The 16,342-nt window shown below is 33.3% G+C and overlaps 1 protein-coding gene across 2 annotated transcripts in view; it reads left to right on the plus strand.

The window, feature by feature from the left end:
• The window catches only part of RB1 (RB transcriptional corepressor 1), a 174,700-nt gene that overhangs the window by 50,693 nt on the left and 107,665 nt on the right, over window positions 1-16,342 (plus strand). For both annotated transcript variants that reach the window (XM_054529044.2, XM_002824264.4), the window contains exons 7-9: window positions 9,304-9,414; window positions 12,102-12,244; window positions 14,178-14,255. In XM_054529044.2, coding sequence (XP_054385019.1) covers window positions 9,304-9,414; window positions 12,102-12,244; window positions 14,178-14,255 — 332 coding nt within the window. The remainder of the gene's footprint in view (window positions 1-9,303; window positions 9,415-12,101; window positions 12,245-14,177; window positions 14,256-16,342) is intronic.

Raw genomic sequence — 16,342 nt, forward strand, 5'->3', positions numbered from 1 at the left:
ATAAGTGAGGCCATGCAGTATTTAGTTTTTTGTTTCTGCATTAGTTTGCTAAGGATAATAGCCTCCAGCTCCATCCATGTTCCTGTGAAGGACATGATCTCATTCTTTTTTATGGGCTGCATAGAATTCCATGGTATATATGTACCACATTTTCTTTATCCATTCTGTCATTGATGAGCATTTAGGTTGATGCCATGTCTTTGCTATTGTGGATAGTGCTGCAGTGAACATTCACGTGCTTTTGTCTTTATGGTAGAATGATTTCTATTCCTTTGAGTATGTACTCAGTAATGGGATTGCTGGGTCCGAGGGTAGTTCTGCTTTTAGCTCTTTGCAGAATTGTCAGACTGCTTTCTATAATGTTTGAACTAATTTACACTTCCACCAAGAGTGTATAAGTGTTCTCTTTTCTTTGCAACCTCACCAGTATCTGTTATTTTTTGACTTTTTAGTAATAGCTATTCTGACTGGTGTGAGATGGTATCTCATTGTGGTTTTGATTTGTATTTCTCTAATGATCAATGATATGGAGCTTTTTTTTCATATGCTTATTGGCTTGCATGTATGTCTTCTTTTAAAAAGTGTCTGTTCATGTGCCTTGCCCACTTTTTAATGGGGTTTGTTTTTTTTCTTTTGCAAATTTGTCTAAGTTCCTTATAGATGCTGGATATTAGACCTTTGTCAGATGCATAGTTTGCAAAATTTCTCTCCCATTCTGTAGGTTGTTCATTTACTCTGTTGATTGTTTCTTTTGCTGTGCAGAAGCTCTTGAGTTTAATTCGATCCCACTTGTCAATTTTTGATTTTGTTGTGATTGCTTTTGGTGTCTTTATCATGAAGACTTTGCCCGTTCCTATGTCCAGGATCTATTTTTTTTTTGAGACAGAGTCTCACTCTGTCACCCAGGCTAGAGTGCAGTGGCACAATCTCGGCTCACTGCAACCTCTGCCTCCCGGGTTTAAGTGATTATCTTGCCTCAGCCTCCTGAGTAACTGGGACTACAGGTGTGCACCACCATGCCCGGCTAATTTTTGTATTTTTACTAGAGATGGGGTTTTACTATGTTGGCCAGGTTGGTCTTGAACTCCCGACCTCAGGTGATCCATGCACCTCAGCCTCCCAAAGTGCTGGGATTACAAAAATGAGCCACCACACCTGGCCTGGCCATCTTTAATCCATCTTGAGTTGATTTTTGTATATGGTGTAAGGAATGGGTCCAGCTTCAATCTTCTGCATATGGCTAGCCACTTATCCTAGCACCAGTTATTGAAATGGGAGTCTTTTTTCCCATTGCTTGCTTTTGTCAGCTTTGTCAAAAAGATCAGCTGGTCCTAGGTATGCAGCCTTATTTCTGGGTGCTCTATTCTGTTCCATTGGTCTACACTATTCTGAAAAAAATGTGCCTGTTTTTGTACCAGTAACATGCTGTTTTGGTTACTGTAGCCCTGTAGTATAGTTTGAAGTTGGATAATATGATGCCTCCTGCTTTGTTCCTTTTGCTTAGGATTGCCTTGGCTATTCAGGCTCTTTTTTGGTTCCAGTTGAATTTTAAAATAGTTTTTTTTATTTCTGTGAAGAATGTCATTGGTAGTTTGATAGGAATAGTCTTGAATCAGTAAATTTTTTTGGACAGTATGGCCATTTTAATGATATCGATTCTTCCTATCCATGAGCATGGGATGTTTTTCCATGTGTTTATGTCATCTCTGATTTCTTTGAGCAGTGTTTTGAAATTCTTGTTGTAGAGCGCTTTTACCTCCCTGGTTAGTTGTATTCCTATGTATTCTTTTTGTGGCAATTTTTAATGGGATTGCCTTTCTGATTTGGCTCTCAGCTTGGCTCTTGTTGGTGTGTAGAAATACTAGTGATTTTTATACATTGATTTTGTATCCTGAAACTTTGCTGAAGTTGTTGATCAGCTGAAGGAGCTTTTTGGCTCTAAGACTATAGGGTTTTCTAGATGTAGAATCATGTCATCTGCCACAGAGATAGTTTCACTCCCTCTCTTCCTATTTGGATGCCCTTCATTTCTTTCTCTCACCTGATTGCTCTGATTAGGACTTCCAATACTTTGTTGAATAGGAGTGGTGAAAAAGGGCATCCTTGTCTTGTGCCAGTTTTCAAAGGGAATGCTTCAAGCTTCTGCCCATTCAGTATGATGTTGGCTGTGGGTTAGTTATAGTTGAAAAAAAGAGGAAAAACGCAAATAAACAATCTAACATTGTATCTTAAAGAAGTACAAAAATAAGAGCAAATCAAACCTAAAATTAGTAGAAGAAAAGAAAGATCAGAGCAGAAGTAAATGAAATTGCAATGAAAAAAATTGCAAAAGATCAATGAAACAAAGTGTTTTTTAAAAAAGTTAAACAAAATTGACAAGCCTTTAGCTAGATTAAGGAAAAAAGAGAGAAGATACAAATAAAATCAGAAATGAAAAAGGAGACATTACAACTGATACTGCAGAAACTAAAAGTATCATTAGTGGCTTCTATAAGCAACTATATGCCAATAAACTGGAAAATATAGAAGAAATGGGCAAATTCCTAGACATGTACAACTTACCAAGATTGAACCAGGAAGAAATCCAAAACCTGAACAGACCAATAACAAGTAATGAGGTTGAAGCCATAATAAAGTCTCCTAGTAAAGAAAATCCTGGGACCTGATGGCTTCACTGCTGAATTGTACCAAACATTTAAAGAAGAACTAATGCCAATCCTACTTACAGTATTCTGGAAAATAGAGTAGGAAGAAATACTTCCAAACTCATTCTACAAGGCCTGTATTACCCTGATACTAAAACCAGATAAAGACCCATTAAAAAAAAGAAAACTAAAGGCCAGTATTTCTGAGGAATATTGATACAGAAATCTTCAACAAAACACTAGCAAACTGAATTCAATAATACATTAGATAGATCATTCATTATGTCACAGTGGGATTTATCCCTGCAATGCAAGGATGGTTCAACATACACAAATCAATGTGGTATGTCATATCAACAGAATGAAGGACAAAAATCATATGATCATTTCAATTGATGCTGAAAAAGCATTTGATAAAATTCAGCATCCCTTCATGACCAAAACCCTAAAAAAACTGAGGATAGAAGGAACATAACGTAATAAAAGCCATATATAACAGACCCACAGCTAGTATAATACTTAATGAAAAAAAGAAAGCCTTTCCTCTAACGTCTAGAACATGACAAGGATGTCCACTGTCATCACTGTTATTCAGCATAGTACTGGAAATCCTAGATAGAGTAGTCAGACAAAAGATATAAAGGGAATCCAGATTGGAAAGAAAGAAGTCAAGTTATCCTTGTTTGCAGCTGATACAATCTTATATTTGGAAGAACCTAAAGACTCCACAAGAAAACTATTAGAACTAATAAACATGTTCAGTAAAGTTGAAGGATAGAAAATCAACATACAAAAATCAGTAATGTTTCTGTATGCCAACCGTGAATAATGTGAAAAAGAAATTTAAAAAGTAATCCTATTTACAATAGCCACACATAAAATAAAATGCCTAGGAATTAACCTCAGAAGTGAAAGATCTCTATAATGAAAACCATAGAATACTGATGAAAGAAATTGAAGAGCACACCAAAAAAATGGAAAAAATATTTTATGTTTTTCATGGATTGGAAGAATTAATATTATTAAAATGTCCATACTACCCAAAGCGATCTATAGATTCAATGCAATTCGTATCAAAATACCAATGGCATTCTTCACAGAAATAGAAAAAACAGTCCTAAAATTTATATGGAACTACAAAAGGCCCAGAATAGTGAAAGCTATCCTAAGCAGAAAGACAACGTTGCTTGACTTCAAATTATACTACAGAGCTATAGTAACCAAAACAGCATGGTACTGGCATAAAAGCAGACGCATAGACCAATGGAACAGAACAGAGAGCCCAGAAACAAATCCACACACCTACAGTGAACTGATTTTTGACAGTGGCCAAGAACATATGCTGGGGAAAAGAGAGTCTCTTCAATAAATGGTGCTGGGGAAACTGGATATCCATATGCATATCCATATGCAGAAGAATGAAACTAGACCCCTATCTGTCATATCCATATGCAGAAGAATGAAACTAGACCCCAACTGCATATCCATATGCAGAAGAATGAAACTAGACCCCTATCTGTCACCATATACAAAAATCAAATCAAAATGATTAAGGACTTAAATCTAAGACCTCAAACTATGAAACTACTATAAAAACATTGGGGAAAATCTCCAGGACATCGGTCTGGGCAAAAATTTCTTGAGCAATACCTCACAAACACAGGCAACCAAAGCAAAAATGGACAAATGAGATCACATCAAGTTAAAAAGCTTCTACACAGCAAAGGATACAATGAATGAAGTGAAGAAACAACCCACAGATTGGAAAAAAATATTTGCAAACTACCCCTCTGACAAGCAATTAATAACCAGAATATATAAGGAACTGAAACAACTCTATGGGAAAAAATCTAATAATCTGACCAAAAAATTGGCAAAAGAGTTGAATACATATTTCTCAAAAGAAGATATACAAATGACAAACAGGCATATGAAAAGGTGCTCAACATCTGTGATCATCAGAGAAATGCAAATCAAAACTACAATGAGATATCTATCTCACTGCAGTTAAAATGGCTGATATTCAAAAGGCAGGCAATAACAAATGCTGGCTAGGATGTGGAGAAAAGAGAACCCATGTACACTGTTGGTGGGAATGTAAATTAGTACAACTACTATGGAGAACAGTTTGGAAGTTTCTCAAAAAAATTAAAAATTGAGCTACTATGTTATCCAACAATCCCACTGCCAGGTATATACCCAACAAAAGGAAGTCGGTATATCAAAGAGGTATCTGCACTCCTATGTCTGTTGCAGCACTGTTTACAATAGCTAAGATTTGAAAGCAACTTAAGTGTCCATCAACAGATGAATGGATAAAGAAAATATGGTACATATACACAATGGAGTACTATCCAGCCATAAAAAAGAACAAGGTCTAGTCATTTGCGACAACATAGATGGACCTGGAAATCATTATGTTAAATGAAATAAGCCAGGTACAGAAAGACAAACATCACATATTCTTATTTATTTGTGAGATCTAAAAATCAAATCTGAACTCATGGACCTAGAGAGTAGAAGGATGGTTACCAGAGGCTGAGAAGGGTGGTGGAGGTTTGGGAGAGGTGAGGATGGTTATGGGTCCACAAACATAGAAAAAATGAGTAAGACTTGTTTGATAGCACAACAGGGTGACTTTAGTCAATAATACCTTAATTGTACATTTTAAAATAGTGTAATTGGATTGTTTGTAACTTAAAGGATAAATGCTTGAGGAGATGGATACCCCATTCTCCATAATGTGCTTATTTCACATTGCATGCCTGTATCAAAACATCTCACATACCCCATAAATATATGTACTATGTACCCACAAAAATTAAAATTTAAAAAATTATGTAATTGTTATTCCAGATATATCTTCATATATACATTTTGATTAAAAAGATGGGTAGTTGAGTGCATTCACGAATATAATTTTCTAAGACTAGGTTCATATTACAGTGCTACCTTTAAAATATAAAAATTAATTTCACTGAAATTTTATAGAAGAAAAAGAGAAATGGAAGGAATTGCTTAAATTTAGATAAGTATTTTGTCACTTTAAGTGATATTATTTCTAAAATTATTTCTCTAAGATTATGAAAAAATGTGAAAAAAATTAAGAGGTTACAATCTTTATTTTATTTAAGTTTGTGTTTTTTATTTAAAGCAATATACATTAATCTGGTTGAAGAAGGTTACTATCCTCACTCTTCCTGGTGCCTCCCCCTCTCCATTTTCAGATTAGTCCATTTTATTGTTATGGCATTATCAAGTATTATAACATTTAAATTCTATTTTGTCATTATGATTATTGCATTTGGTTAGTCTCAGTTCTGTATTTAAATGGATTCTAAGGTTATCGTAACTCCTATATCATAGTTTCTCCATTTCTCAGTTCTTTATTTCTATTCATCTCTTAGCTGGCTGTATTTTACAATCAACAAGTTTTTAAAAATATGATTTTTGGTTCCATGTTCTTTATGTTTGACATGTTTATGAATCATGTCTATAGCTTTTATACTTGAAGGACAGCTTTGTCATGTATTCTATTCTTGTGTCATATTTTGTTTCCCTAAGGCCAATATTTTCTGGCAATGAACATTGCTGTAGAGAAAGCTGAAGACTAGCATAATTCCGCTCCTCATTTACTTCCTGAAGAATTTTTTTTTTTTAATTTGAGGTTTAATACCTTAACCAGGATAATATTTCTTGATTTTGTTATTCTGTATTAGCTTTTTTTTTTTTTGAACACCATATCCGTTTTTAAACTGAAGGTCCTGCTGTTCATTTTAGAAAATCTTAACATACTCTATTTAAAAATATTCTATTCAGCTAGGTTGTTCTATACCATTGTATTTTGGGAACATTTTCTTATGTTGGATTGCTTTTATTCTCCCTATTTATTATCTTCTCTCATATTATTCTGAATTTTTAAATCTTTTTCTTACATATTGGCTGTTTTTATCTCAAGCATTTTTTCCATTTTGAGCTAAACTATTTTTGTAATGGTGTTATTTGGTCCTCAGCTTTTTTCTTAGCTTGTCTAGTTCCTTGCTTTTATATAATTTGTTCATTAATTTCTTTTTTATGATACATTTTTATTGAATTGGATTTATAATAGACGAATTATTCAATAATATGTATTTGGATCACTAAACAAATATATTGAGAATAGAGAATAGCAAATGGATTTTAACCCTCCTGCTAACCCAGATCAATTGCTAGTGGCTTCCCAGCCCATTGTGTTAAGAAGGACTCTAGATTAGCATCAGGTCTCTACAGGGAGGGGTACACTTAGTGATGTGATGGCTGCCACGTAAAAGCTGTGAGGTGGTGATGGTGATGCTACCCTCTTATCTCAGAGGCACGTTTATATTTCATATAGTACATTACAGGTGACTAAAGGTCATGGTTGTGCATCAGAGAGGGTAAGATGATGATCAGGAGAAGCTTCAATATTACCATTTATTTATTGATTCAACAGTTAGTTATTTATTAGAATTTACAATGTCTCAAGCATGATATTAGGTGCTAGGTTAAAGTGGTGGAAGATATATGTGTTCCCTGCTCAGCTAGAACTTAGTCAAGTAAGGGAGATAGACATTAAATGAAAAATCACAGAAATACTTAACTACATTTGCGATAAGGAATGTAAAGGGAAAGTGTAATCTCCCAATGGGTTCTTCCTGCTGGCTGCACAGACAAAATCAATCCACCAAGATTGTGGCATTGCAGTAGAGAGAGTTTAATTGACCACTAGGCTGACCCATGTGGGAGAACTGGAGTTATCACTCAAATCAGCCTCAGCTGGTTAAGTTCTTAGTGCAAGAACTCATAGGGCATTTTCTTCTTTTAGATTATCTTTCAGGTTGGGTTCTCTGTCTGATTTTTTTCCCCTTCTTATGTTGTGATTTTTTTTGGATTTTCTATGTTTACATAATCACTGTGATTTTCCCCCTCATATTGCTGGGACTGTATGTGTGTAAGTAACCCTGATTTCATGTTCTGTTTTCTCTGATTTAATGTGAGTGAATATCCCTTCACTCTGCACTTAATCTGTGACTTGTTTATGTTCCCCAAAGAGCTATGGTATGGGAGTAGGCATTTTTATTATATCTGCTTTTAGTCAGGAGGTAAGGGAGAAAGTAGATAATTCAACTGTAATGATACAAGCTGTTGTGCTGAGTTTTTGTTAGAATGAACTTTATAACAGAACACTTCTAGTGGCAGTTTTATCTTTTTTCTATAGCAGGATTGTTTTGGGATTCAAACTGTCCCCAGTTCAACACAGTATGCTAGAGTCTCTATGTTGTCAGAAAAATAAGCTATAGTTGTTTACTTCCTCCATTTTACCCTTCTCTTATCAGCAGTTTCTCCCTCCAAGTCAGAGAGGCAAAAGATGAGGATACCTTTTGAATTAGTCTCACTCAGTCTCTCATTTGATATTGGTACCAGCACTTTAATACCTAATAAAATGAAAGCAAGAGAATGTACTTGAGAGAGATTCTTTCATCTGACTTCATTTTACCGTTTTTACCTAGAAATCCTTGATATTATTCTTTACCACTATGGTATTTTAAAATAACTTATTTGTGAATATATTGCAAACATATTTTTTGCACCATACCATTGTATCTAGAAAACCTATAAAGATGTAACGTTATCTGTTTTCTCACAAAGTTTCTGCACTTCCAATGTTTGCTGAGATTATTACTGGTTTAGCAATCAGATACTCAGAAAATAGAAAGTGAATCAAATTGAACTTCTCTTTTAAAAATAATGTATGACATGGAGCCATAAGCAAATTTGTAATAGCTGTGTTTTATCATGATTTGTATATTTTATGTAACTACACTATTTGTTTTCTTAGGTATCTGTTATATGCATTTATTTTCTCACAGCCATCTAGTTGTGTATATATTCTAATAACTTTAAAGATTTTATGGTGAACCATTATTTTATAGATGACTTTAAATTTATATACTAACTTTGTTATCTCTTAATGGTTTTGGTTATTGTAAGATTTTAGAGGGGTTAAATTAAAAATATATAAGGTTTAGATATAAATAATTGGAATAAAATCATAATTTTATAAATATAATTATTTTAAATTTTTAGATAATGAGAATAAATTGAATAATTGGAATTAGAATAAATTCTAATAAACTTAGTAATTTTATATAATAAATATACTTATAAAATTGGAATTAAATATTTGAATTCTAAGTATTATATTATAAATAAAGTATTTATTATACAAATATAAATAAAATATTTATAAAATTAGAATTAAAGATTAGCATTTATCATACTTCAAAATCTTTCTCTGGAGTAATACTTCTATAGTTCTTAAAATTAGAAATAAATGTGAAAAGCAAAATTTTAATGATTTTAGACATAAAGAATTAATTATTACAGAAATACTTAAATGTAAAATTCTCAGAGTAGAATTAACACTTGATTTATAATTCCGTAACTTTATATATTTCTATTTTACATATTTTATACCTTTTAAAACAGATTTTTTTTTTTTACAAAAAAAAGAAAATCTTTACCATGCTGATAGTGATTGCTGAATGAATGAATTTATGGATATACTCTACCCTACGATTTTCTCTCATACAAAGATCTGAATCTCTAACTTTCTTTAAAAATATAAATTTTTTTTCAGGGGAAGTATTACAAATGGAAGATGATCTGGTGATTTCATTTCAGTTAATGCTATGTGTCCTTGACTATTTTATTAAACTCTCACCTCCCGTGTTGCTGAAAGAACCATATAGTAAGTATTTAATTTATGCCCCTTTTACTTTCTCATTCAGCAGTTGCTTATTGAATGTCTAGTGGGTACCAAACATGGTTCTAAGGCTGACAGGATGATAAAAAATAAATCAGACATGGACTTTGCCCATAAGTAGTGTAAGTTATAGAAGGAAAGATAAGACATGGAAACAAATGATTAGAGTATATGGTAGAAAGTGGTTTGGGTCAAAATACAACAAGTGGAGGTTTGGGAGACAAGAAAGTTTTTCCAGCTGTGGAAGACCAAAGAATACCATATAAAAGAAGTAGTATTTGAAATTAACATGGAAGAGTGGTTAGGGTTGGGGAAAGGCATTCTCAGTAAAGATGTTGGGAGAGGGCATTCCCAGTGAAGAAAAGCAAGAAACAAGAAAAATATATGAATGAAATTGCATGGGGAAGAGTGGCCTATTCTAAGGGAACAGCTTAACTAAGTTTTTATTACTATTGGATGTTGTAATAACTATGTGTTTTTTTGTATATAAGCTATAACTCATACTATTTCAGTGGGTGATGAGTGATGAGATGGGAAGTATATTTAAATAAAAATAACTTGCTAATATAATTAGATAGCATTAAGGAAGTATGAGTAAGGTATATTCCTTTTAGCCTAGAATTGCTTCCTTTCATGGCTTCAAGAGTAGGATTTCAAAGTCACTTATTATATTATTATATACAGAAAAATGTAAACTTACCTAAGTTGAGACCAATTCCTTGCTTCTAAAATGATGAAAGTATTAATGCTAAAAATAACAGATAACATGGAAGTTTCAAAGTGTTGTTGAAATGGATGGAAGGATGAAACCTCGTTAAACTTTGTGAACAAGAATTTAGTGGAAAAATGAAGTATGGAGCAGAATTTTGAAAATGTGTTGAACATGGTTTGGCAAAGAAGGCAGAAACCTTCATTTAGCAGAAACCACATGCAAAGACAGAAAGAAAAAAAATTCTATATAGAAAACAAATATACTTCAAATTTTGTCCCAAATTTTATAAATTTCCTTTATATACCCTTTCCCCACTTTTTTTCAATGTTATAACTTTAATAAGTTGATGTTGCAAGTTACTTTAGGTTGACAGTCTTTGTTCTTTTGGATAATTCAAATGTACATTTGAATTCTCTAAGTGCTCTGTAAAGAGAAATCAGCATGGGGTATTATTGAACTGACTGAATATGGTAACTCTTAGTTAAATTTTGTTGTAGAGAATTTCAAATGAATACAAAAATAGTAGTATAATAAGCCTCCATGTACTTATCATGTAACTTCAACAGATAACTTACAGTTAATCTGTAGCCCCATCGCCTGCTCAGTTCCCCCAGCTGTATTATTTTGAAGCACATCTTTGCATACCATTTCATCCTTATACATCTCAGTATGTATCTCTAAAAAATACTTTTTAAAAAGCATAATTACAGTGCCGTTTGTTATCACACCTAAAAATCAATAGTGACTCAATATTACTGAATATCTAGAAAGTGCTCAGATTTTCTTGTAAAAATAATTAAAAATTTTTTTTACAGTATGAATGAGAATCTAAATAAGATTTATACTTTGTGTTTGGTTGACATGTTTTAAAAACTCTTTTAAAAGTTTCTCTTCCATCCTTTCTTTTTTTCCTTGTAATTTATTTTTTAAATAATCAGATTGTCTTGAGTTTTCCACAGTGTGGTTTTTGCTGATCATATTCTATGGTATAGTTTAACATGTTCCTCTGTCCTCTCAATTTCTTGTAAGTTGTTGATTGGATCTAGAGGCAATACATACTTTTTATACTTAATCATCTGTAATTTGTTTTTGTTTTTGTTTTTGTTTTTGAGACAGAGCCTCACTTACTCTGTTGCCCAGGCCTGGAGTGCAGTGGCGCGATCTTGGCTCACTGCAAACTCTGCCTCCCAGGTTCAAGCAATTCTCCTGCTTCAGCCTCCCAAGTAGCTGGGACTATAGGCATGCACCACCACACCTGGCTAATTTTTGTATTTTTAGTAGAGACGGGGTTTTACCATGTTGGCCAGGCTGGTCTTGAACTCCTGACCTCGTGATCCACCTGCCTTGGCCTCCCAAAGGGCTGGGATTACAGGCATGAGCCACCACGCCCAGCCATCTGTAATATTTTTAATAGCTGAACCTGTATTTAGTTTGGATTGGGAATGCTGAAAATAATCCAGGAGATTTTTTAAAAATCACAGTTTATTATCATATTATTATATTTACTATAATATATTTTATACCTATCTTTTAAAAACATCATAATTTACTAAACTTAAAATATTGTTTTTATGCTATGTCTAGAAATTGAATTCAGAAATATTTGCTAATTATTTTTAAGACTCTAGGACAGAAAACATTTTTTTCCTCTTGCAGACTAAAATACACTTAGATTTAGTTTGAAAGTTGGCTATTTCCATGCCTTCTCTTTGTATTTGTTTATGAGACTGTAGTTTACAGTTCTTTTTGGGAGCAGAGTAGAAGAGGGATGGCAAAAACTAATATTAGTACATAATTCATAGTAGATATGGATGAAATTGTTATCCTTCTAATGAAACCTAGTAAGTAAAAGTAGTAGAATGTTACCAAGATTATTTTTGACCTAAGTTATAGTTAGAATACTTCATTATTTTATATGATGGATATACAATTGTTCTTATCTAATTTACCACTTTTACAGAAACAGCTGTTATACCCATTAATGGTTCACCTCGAACACCCAGGAGAGGTCAGAACAGGAGTGCACGGATAGCAAAACAACTAGAAAATGATACAAGAATTATTGAAGTTCTCTGTAAAGAACATGAATGTAATATAGATGAGGTAATTTAACTTCATGATTTCTTTAAAACAGTTAAAGTAGATTTAGATGTAAGTTCTCCCTAACAATATTTACTTCTTTTGTTATGAGCGTGTTTTTTTTGTAATTAGTGCTAACTCTTTTGCAGTAGCAAAATATTTAGAAAAAATTAATTCGTTATATTTAGTTACTTTGATTTTAAAGAGAGTAGCTCCCTCACTCTGGAATCACTGAAAAGTATATAATCGAGACAATAGTTTTCAAATGTAGTTGTTTTTTTTTTAATTCCTCTGAGATTACTGATATCCCTAATGTTTTAAAATACCCTGCCAAGGCTGGGCATGGTGGCTCACACCTGTAATCCCAGCTCTTTGGGAGGCCGAAGTGGGAGGATTTCTTGAGGCCAGGAGGTCTAGACCAGCCTGAACAACATAGCGAGACTCCGTCTCTACAAAATACATATTTAAAAAAATGAGCTGGGCATGGTGGCATGTGCCTGTAGTCCCAGCTACTTGGAAGACTGAGGCAAAAGGATTGCTTGAGCCCAGAAGTTTGAGGTTACAGTGAGACATGATTGCACCACTGCACTCCAGCCTGGGCGCCAGAGTGAGACTATGTCTCCAAAAACGAACAAACAAACCAAAAAAGCCCTGCTTAGAAAACTGTAGTGCTCTAGTGTTTTAGTTTAGTGATAAGTGATACTAACATTAAATTTCTGTTTGGCCTTCTATAATTACTCTCTTTCTAAATATTACAGCACATAATGACCGCTGGAGAATACATATGAATTCCCAGGAATTACTTGTCTTGTTCATAGAATGTGGATGTTAGAAGGAATCTTACAAATAATGTATTCAATCTCCTTTTTATAATGAGTAAACAAGCTTCCAGGGACTGATAGCTTATTATTTACAGAGTCTACATTAGACTTTGGGATATCTGGTACTATTGCTTCTTTCCTTTTTACCATACAGTTTTTCTCATAGTTGTTTTATTGTCCACAATCAGTAACACCAGATAGCAGTAAAAAATGTTACATCTTTGAAATTTCTCTGTTAACTTTGGGAAGGAATGAGAGTGTGGTCCTAAAATCTAGTTTAAGAAGTATTAGAATGATTTATCAAGATATATCATAGTTTTTGCACTATGGCTTACTAATTTCAACAAATATACAGTTGACTCTTGAACAACAGGTTTGAACTGCATGGGTTCACTTATACACAGATAAATTTAATTACATATATTAGAAAAAATTTTGGAGATTGGCAATAATTTGAAAAAACTTGTAGCAAACCATGTAGCCTACAAATACAGAAAAATTAAGAAAAAGGCATGTCATGAATGTACAAAATATATGTAGATACTAGTCTATTTTATCATTTACTATACCATAAAATACATACAAAACTGTAGTTGCAGTTGCCTGCTGTTGCAGGCAGATGATTTTTGTTAACAGATGACATAAACTTACTGTAAATGTATTTTGTCTTCTTACAATTTTCCTAATATTTTCTTTTCTCTATCTTTATCATAAGAAGATGATATATATAGTATGTATATATAGTACATATACAAAATGTATGTGAATTGAATCTTTATGTTATTGGTTGGCTTCCAGTCAACAGTAGGCTGTTAGTTAAATTTTGGGTACTCAGAAGTAATCGATAGGTCTGTAGTCTCAGCTACTTGGGAGGCTGAGGTGGAAGGATGGCTTGAGCCCAAGCATTTGAAGCTGTAATGCATGTGATCGCACCTGTGAATAGCCACTACACTCCAGCCTAGGCAATATAGAGAGACCCCTTCTCTAAGAAAATAATAAAAAATAAAAAAGTTATACACAGATTTTTTACTGCATGGGGGATTGAAACCTCTAACTTACCCTGCATTGTTCAAAAGTCAAGAGATTAGATTTTGTTTTAAATTTTAATGATCATGTTGTAACTTCATCTTTTTCAGGTGAAAAATGTTTATTTCAAAAATTTTATACCTTTTATGAATTCTCTTGGACTTGTAACATCTAATGGACTTCCAGAGGTAATCTGAAAGGAAATTTAATAAAATATTAATGTTTTGAGACTGTGGAGGGAGGATAATTGTCTAACTTTCTTAGATCAATTTACTGTGTATCAAATTTTTTTTTTGCCCAAGAAGAATCTAGCCAAGTAGAATTGCGGTGAAACTAACTTTTGTATAGTAACAAAAAGCTTTTGAGTATATAATCAAATGTATTAGCATCATTTTGTGATTTATACTAGAAATCAATCTTTATTGAATTTTGTCCAAAATCAAAGTATAGACTTTTAAACTTCTAAATACCATTAAATAGCTAAATATTAATAGCTAAATATAAACCGTTAAATTTGCTTTGGTAAGCATCATTAAGTGTAGGAACCATGATTAATGCCATCAACATAATTGGCATTACTATATTGTGGAACATCTATATTGTGGAACATCTCTTTTGAGGATTTTAAAAAACTGCTTAATTGAAAATACAAATGTATTTGTTGAAATGACTGTGACTATTGCAGAAGTGTTTTACCTTAGTGACATTCCATCCATCTGTTTTGTTTTGCATTTTGCTACAAATGTCTTTCCAATGACAACAGAATAACTGAGAGCTTTGCATGGTAAGATGAAATATGTGGAGAAAAGGATGCTGTGATAAATGATGAAGAACAAAACCAGTGCTTTAGAAGACCTAGTATTAGTCACTATGACCAAAAGGCATGAAATAAAATAGCTAGACTGCTAGTTCTGTAATCTGAATTGATAGCTAGTTTTTGAATTAATTTATTAATTCAACAAATATTTTTTGAATGCTTAATATATGTCAGGCATGTGCTAGATACTATGGATACAGAGATTTCACTCTCAGTCACTATCCTTAAAGTGCTAGTGGGAGAGGCTGACAAAGAAATAGACCATTACAGGAGTCTACAAGAGTGTGAAAAAAGTATTCACAGGGTTCTGTGATATCTCAAAGGAGAGCTACCTAATCCAAACTAGGGCTGGTAAGTTTATGGAAAATAGTTTAGAGGTGATGTGATTTCACATCTGAGTAAGCATTACAGATATAGCATTTCCAAGGATTGGACGTTGTAGATTCAAAGGTGCAGTGATGTATGATAGTTTGGTCTGATCAGTGAACTCTAAGTAATTCATTAAGGTTGGGATACAGGGCAGAACAATTAAAATATGGTACTGAAGAGGCAAGAAGGGACCAAATGTTATATTAATGCGTCTTGTTACCACTTTTGTTACCAAAAAGAGGCTGTTCATAACTTTAAAATCTGTTGTAGCAATCTTTTTTTCTTCTTTAAAAGGATTGCAGTTTTAATATAAATCTTAAGAGTAATTTTACTTTTTCTCCAATATTTCACATAATATAGCCAATCAGTAGATGACTGGTAATTAGTGCCTCAACTAAGGTAGGACAGGAACAATGATTAAACTTAATCAAGCATGGATTACTGTTCTATCTAATACATTTACGAAGATTAATGAGAAGTTTGCATTTAATTGGATTTCTTCCTATCACTCCTTTTAAAATGCAATTTTACTTCTCTGAGGTTGGAATCACTTTGGCGTTAAAAGTCACAGTAGAAGGCATGCCAATAGTTTTCTCTTGGGCATTGGTTTGTAAAGTATGATTAAAAAATTATGGATCAGAACTGATGAAAGATTTACAAATTCTAGCAATTGAAAAAGTATCTAAGATTGGGAATAAATTGTGCAAGTGTGTTAATTGAACTGATAAATTGAGCTAATTGTCTTGCCCAAGATACTTAACTGAAGGGTACTGGAGTGAACCAAAGGGTTTAGAAAACATTGGTAGAATATGTAATCAAGAGGATTTGCAACAATGTTTGAAAAAATATTTTATATTGATAAGCATAAAAGATTAAAAGTAGGCTGGGCGCGGTGGCTCACACCTGTAATCCTAGTATTTTGGGAGGCCAAGGCAGGTGGATCACCTGAGGTCAGGAGTTCAAGACCAGCTTGGCCAACATGGCGAAACCCCGTCTCTACTAAAAATACAAAAATTAGCCGGGCGTGATAGCAGGTACCTATAATCCCAGCTACTTGGGAGGCTGAGGCAGGAGAATTGCTTGAACCCC

The sequence above is a fragment of the Pongo abelii genome, chromosome 14 (assembly GCF_028885655.2).
Source record: "Pongo abelii isolate AG06213 chromosome 14, NHGRI_mPonAbe1-v2.0_pri, whole genome shotgun sequence".
Classification (NCBI taxonomy): domain Eukaryota; kingdom Metazoa; phylum Chordata; class Mammalia; order Primates; family Hominidae; genus Pongo; species Pongo abelii.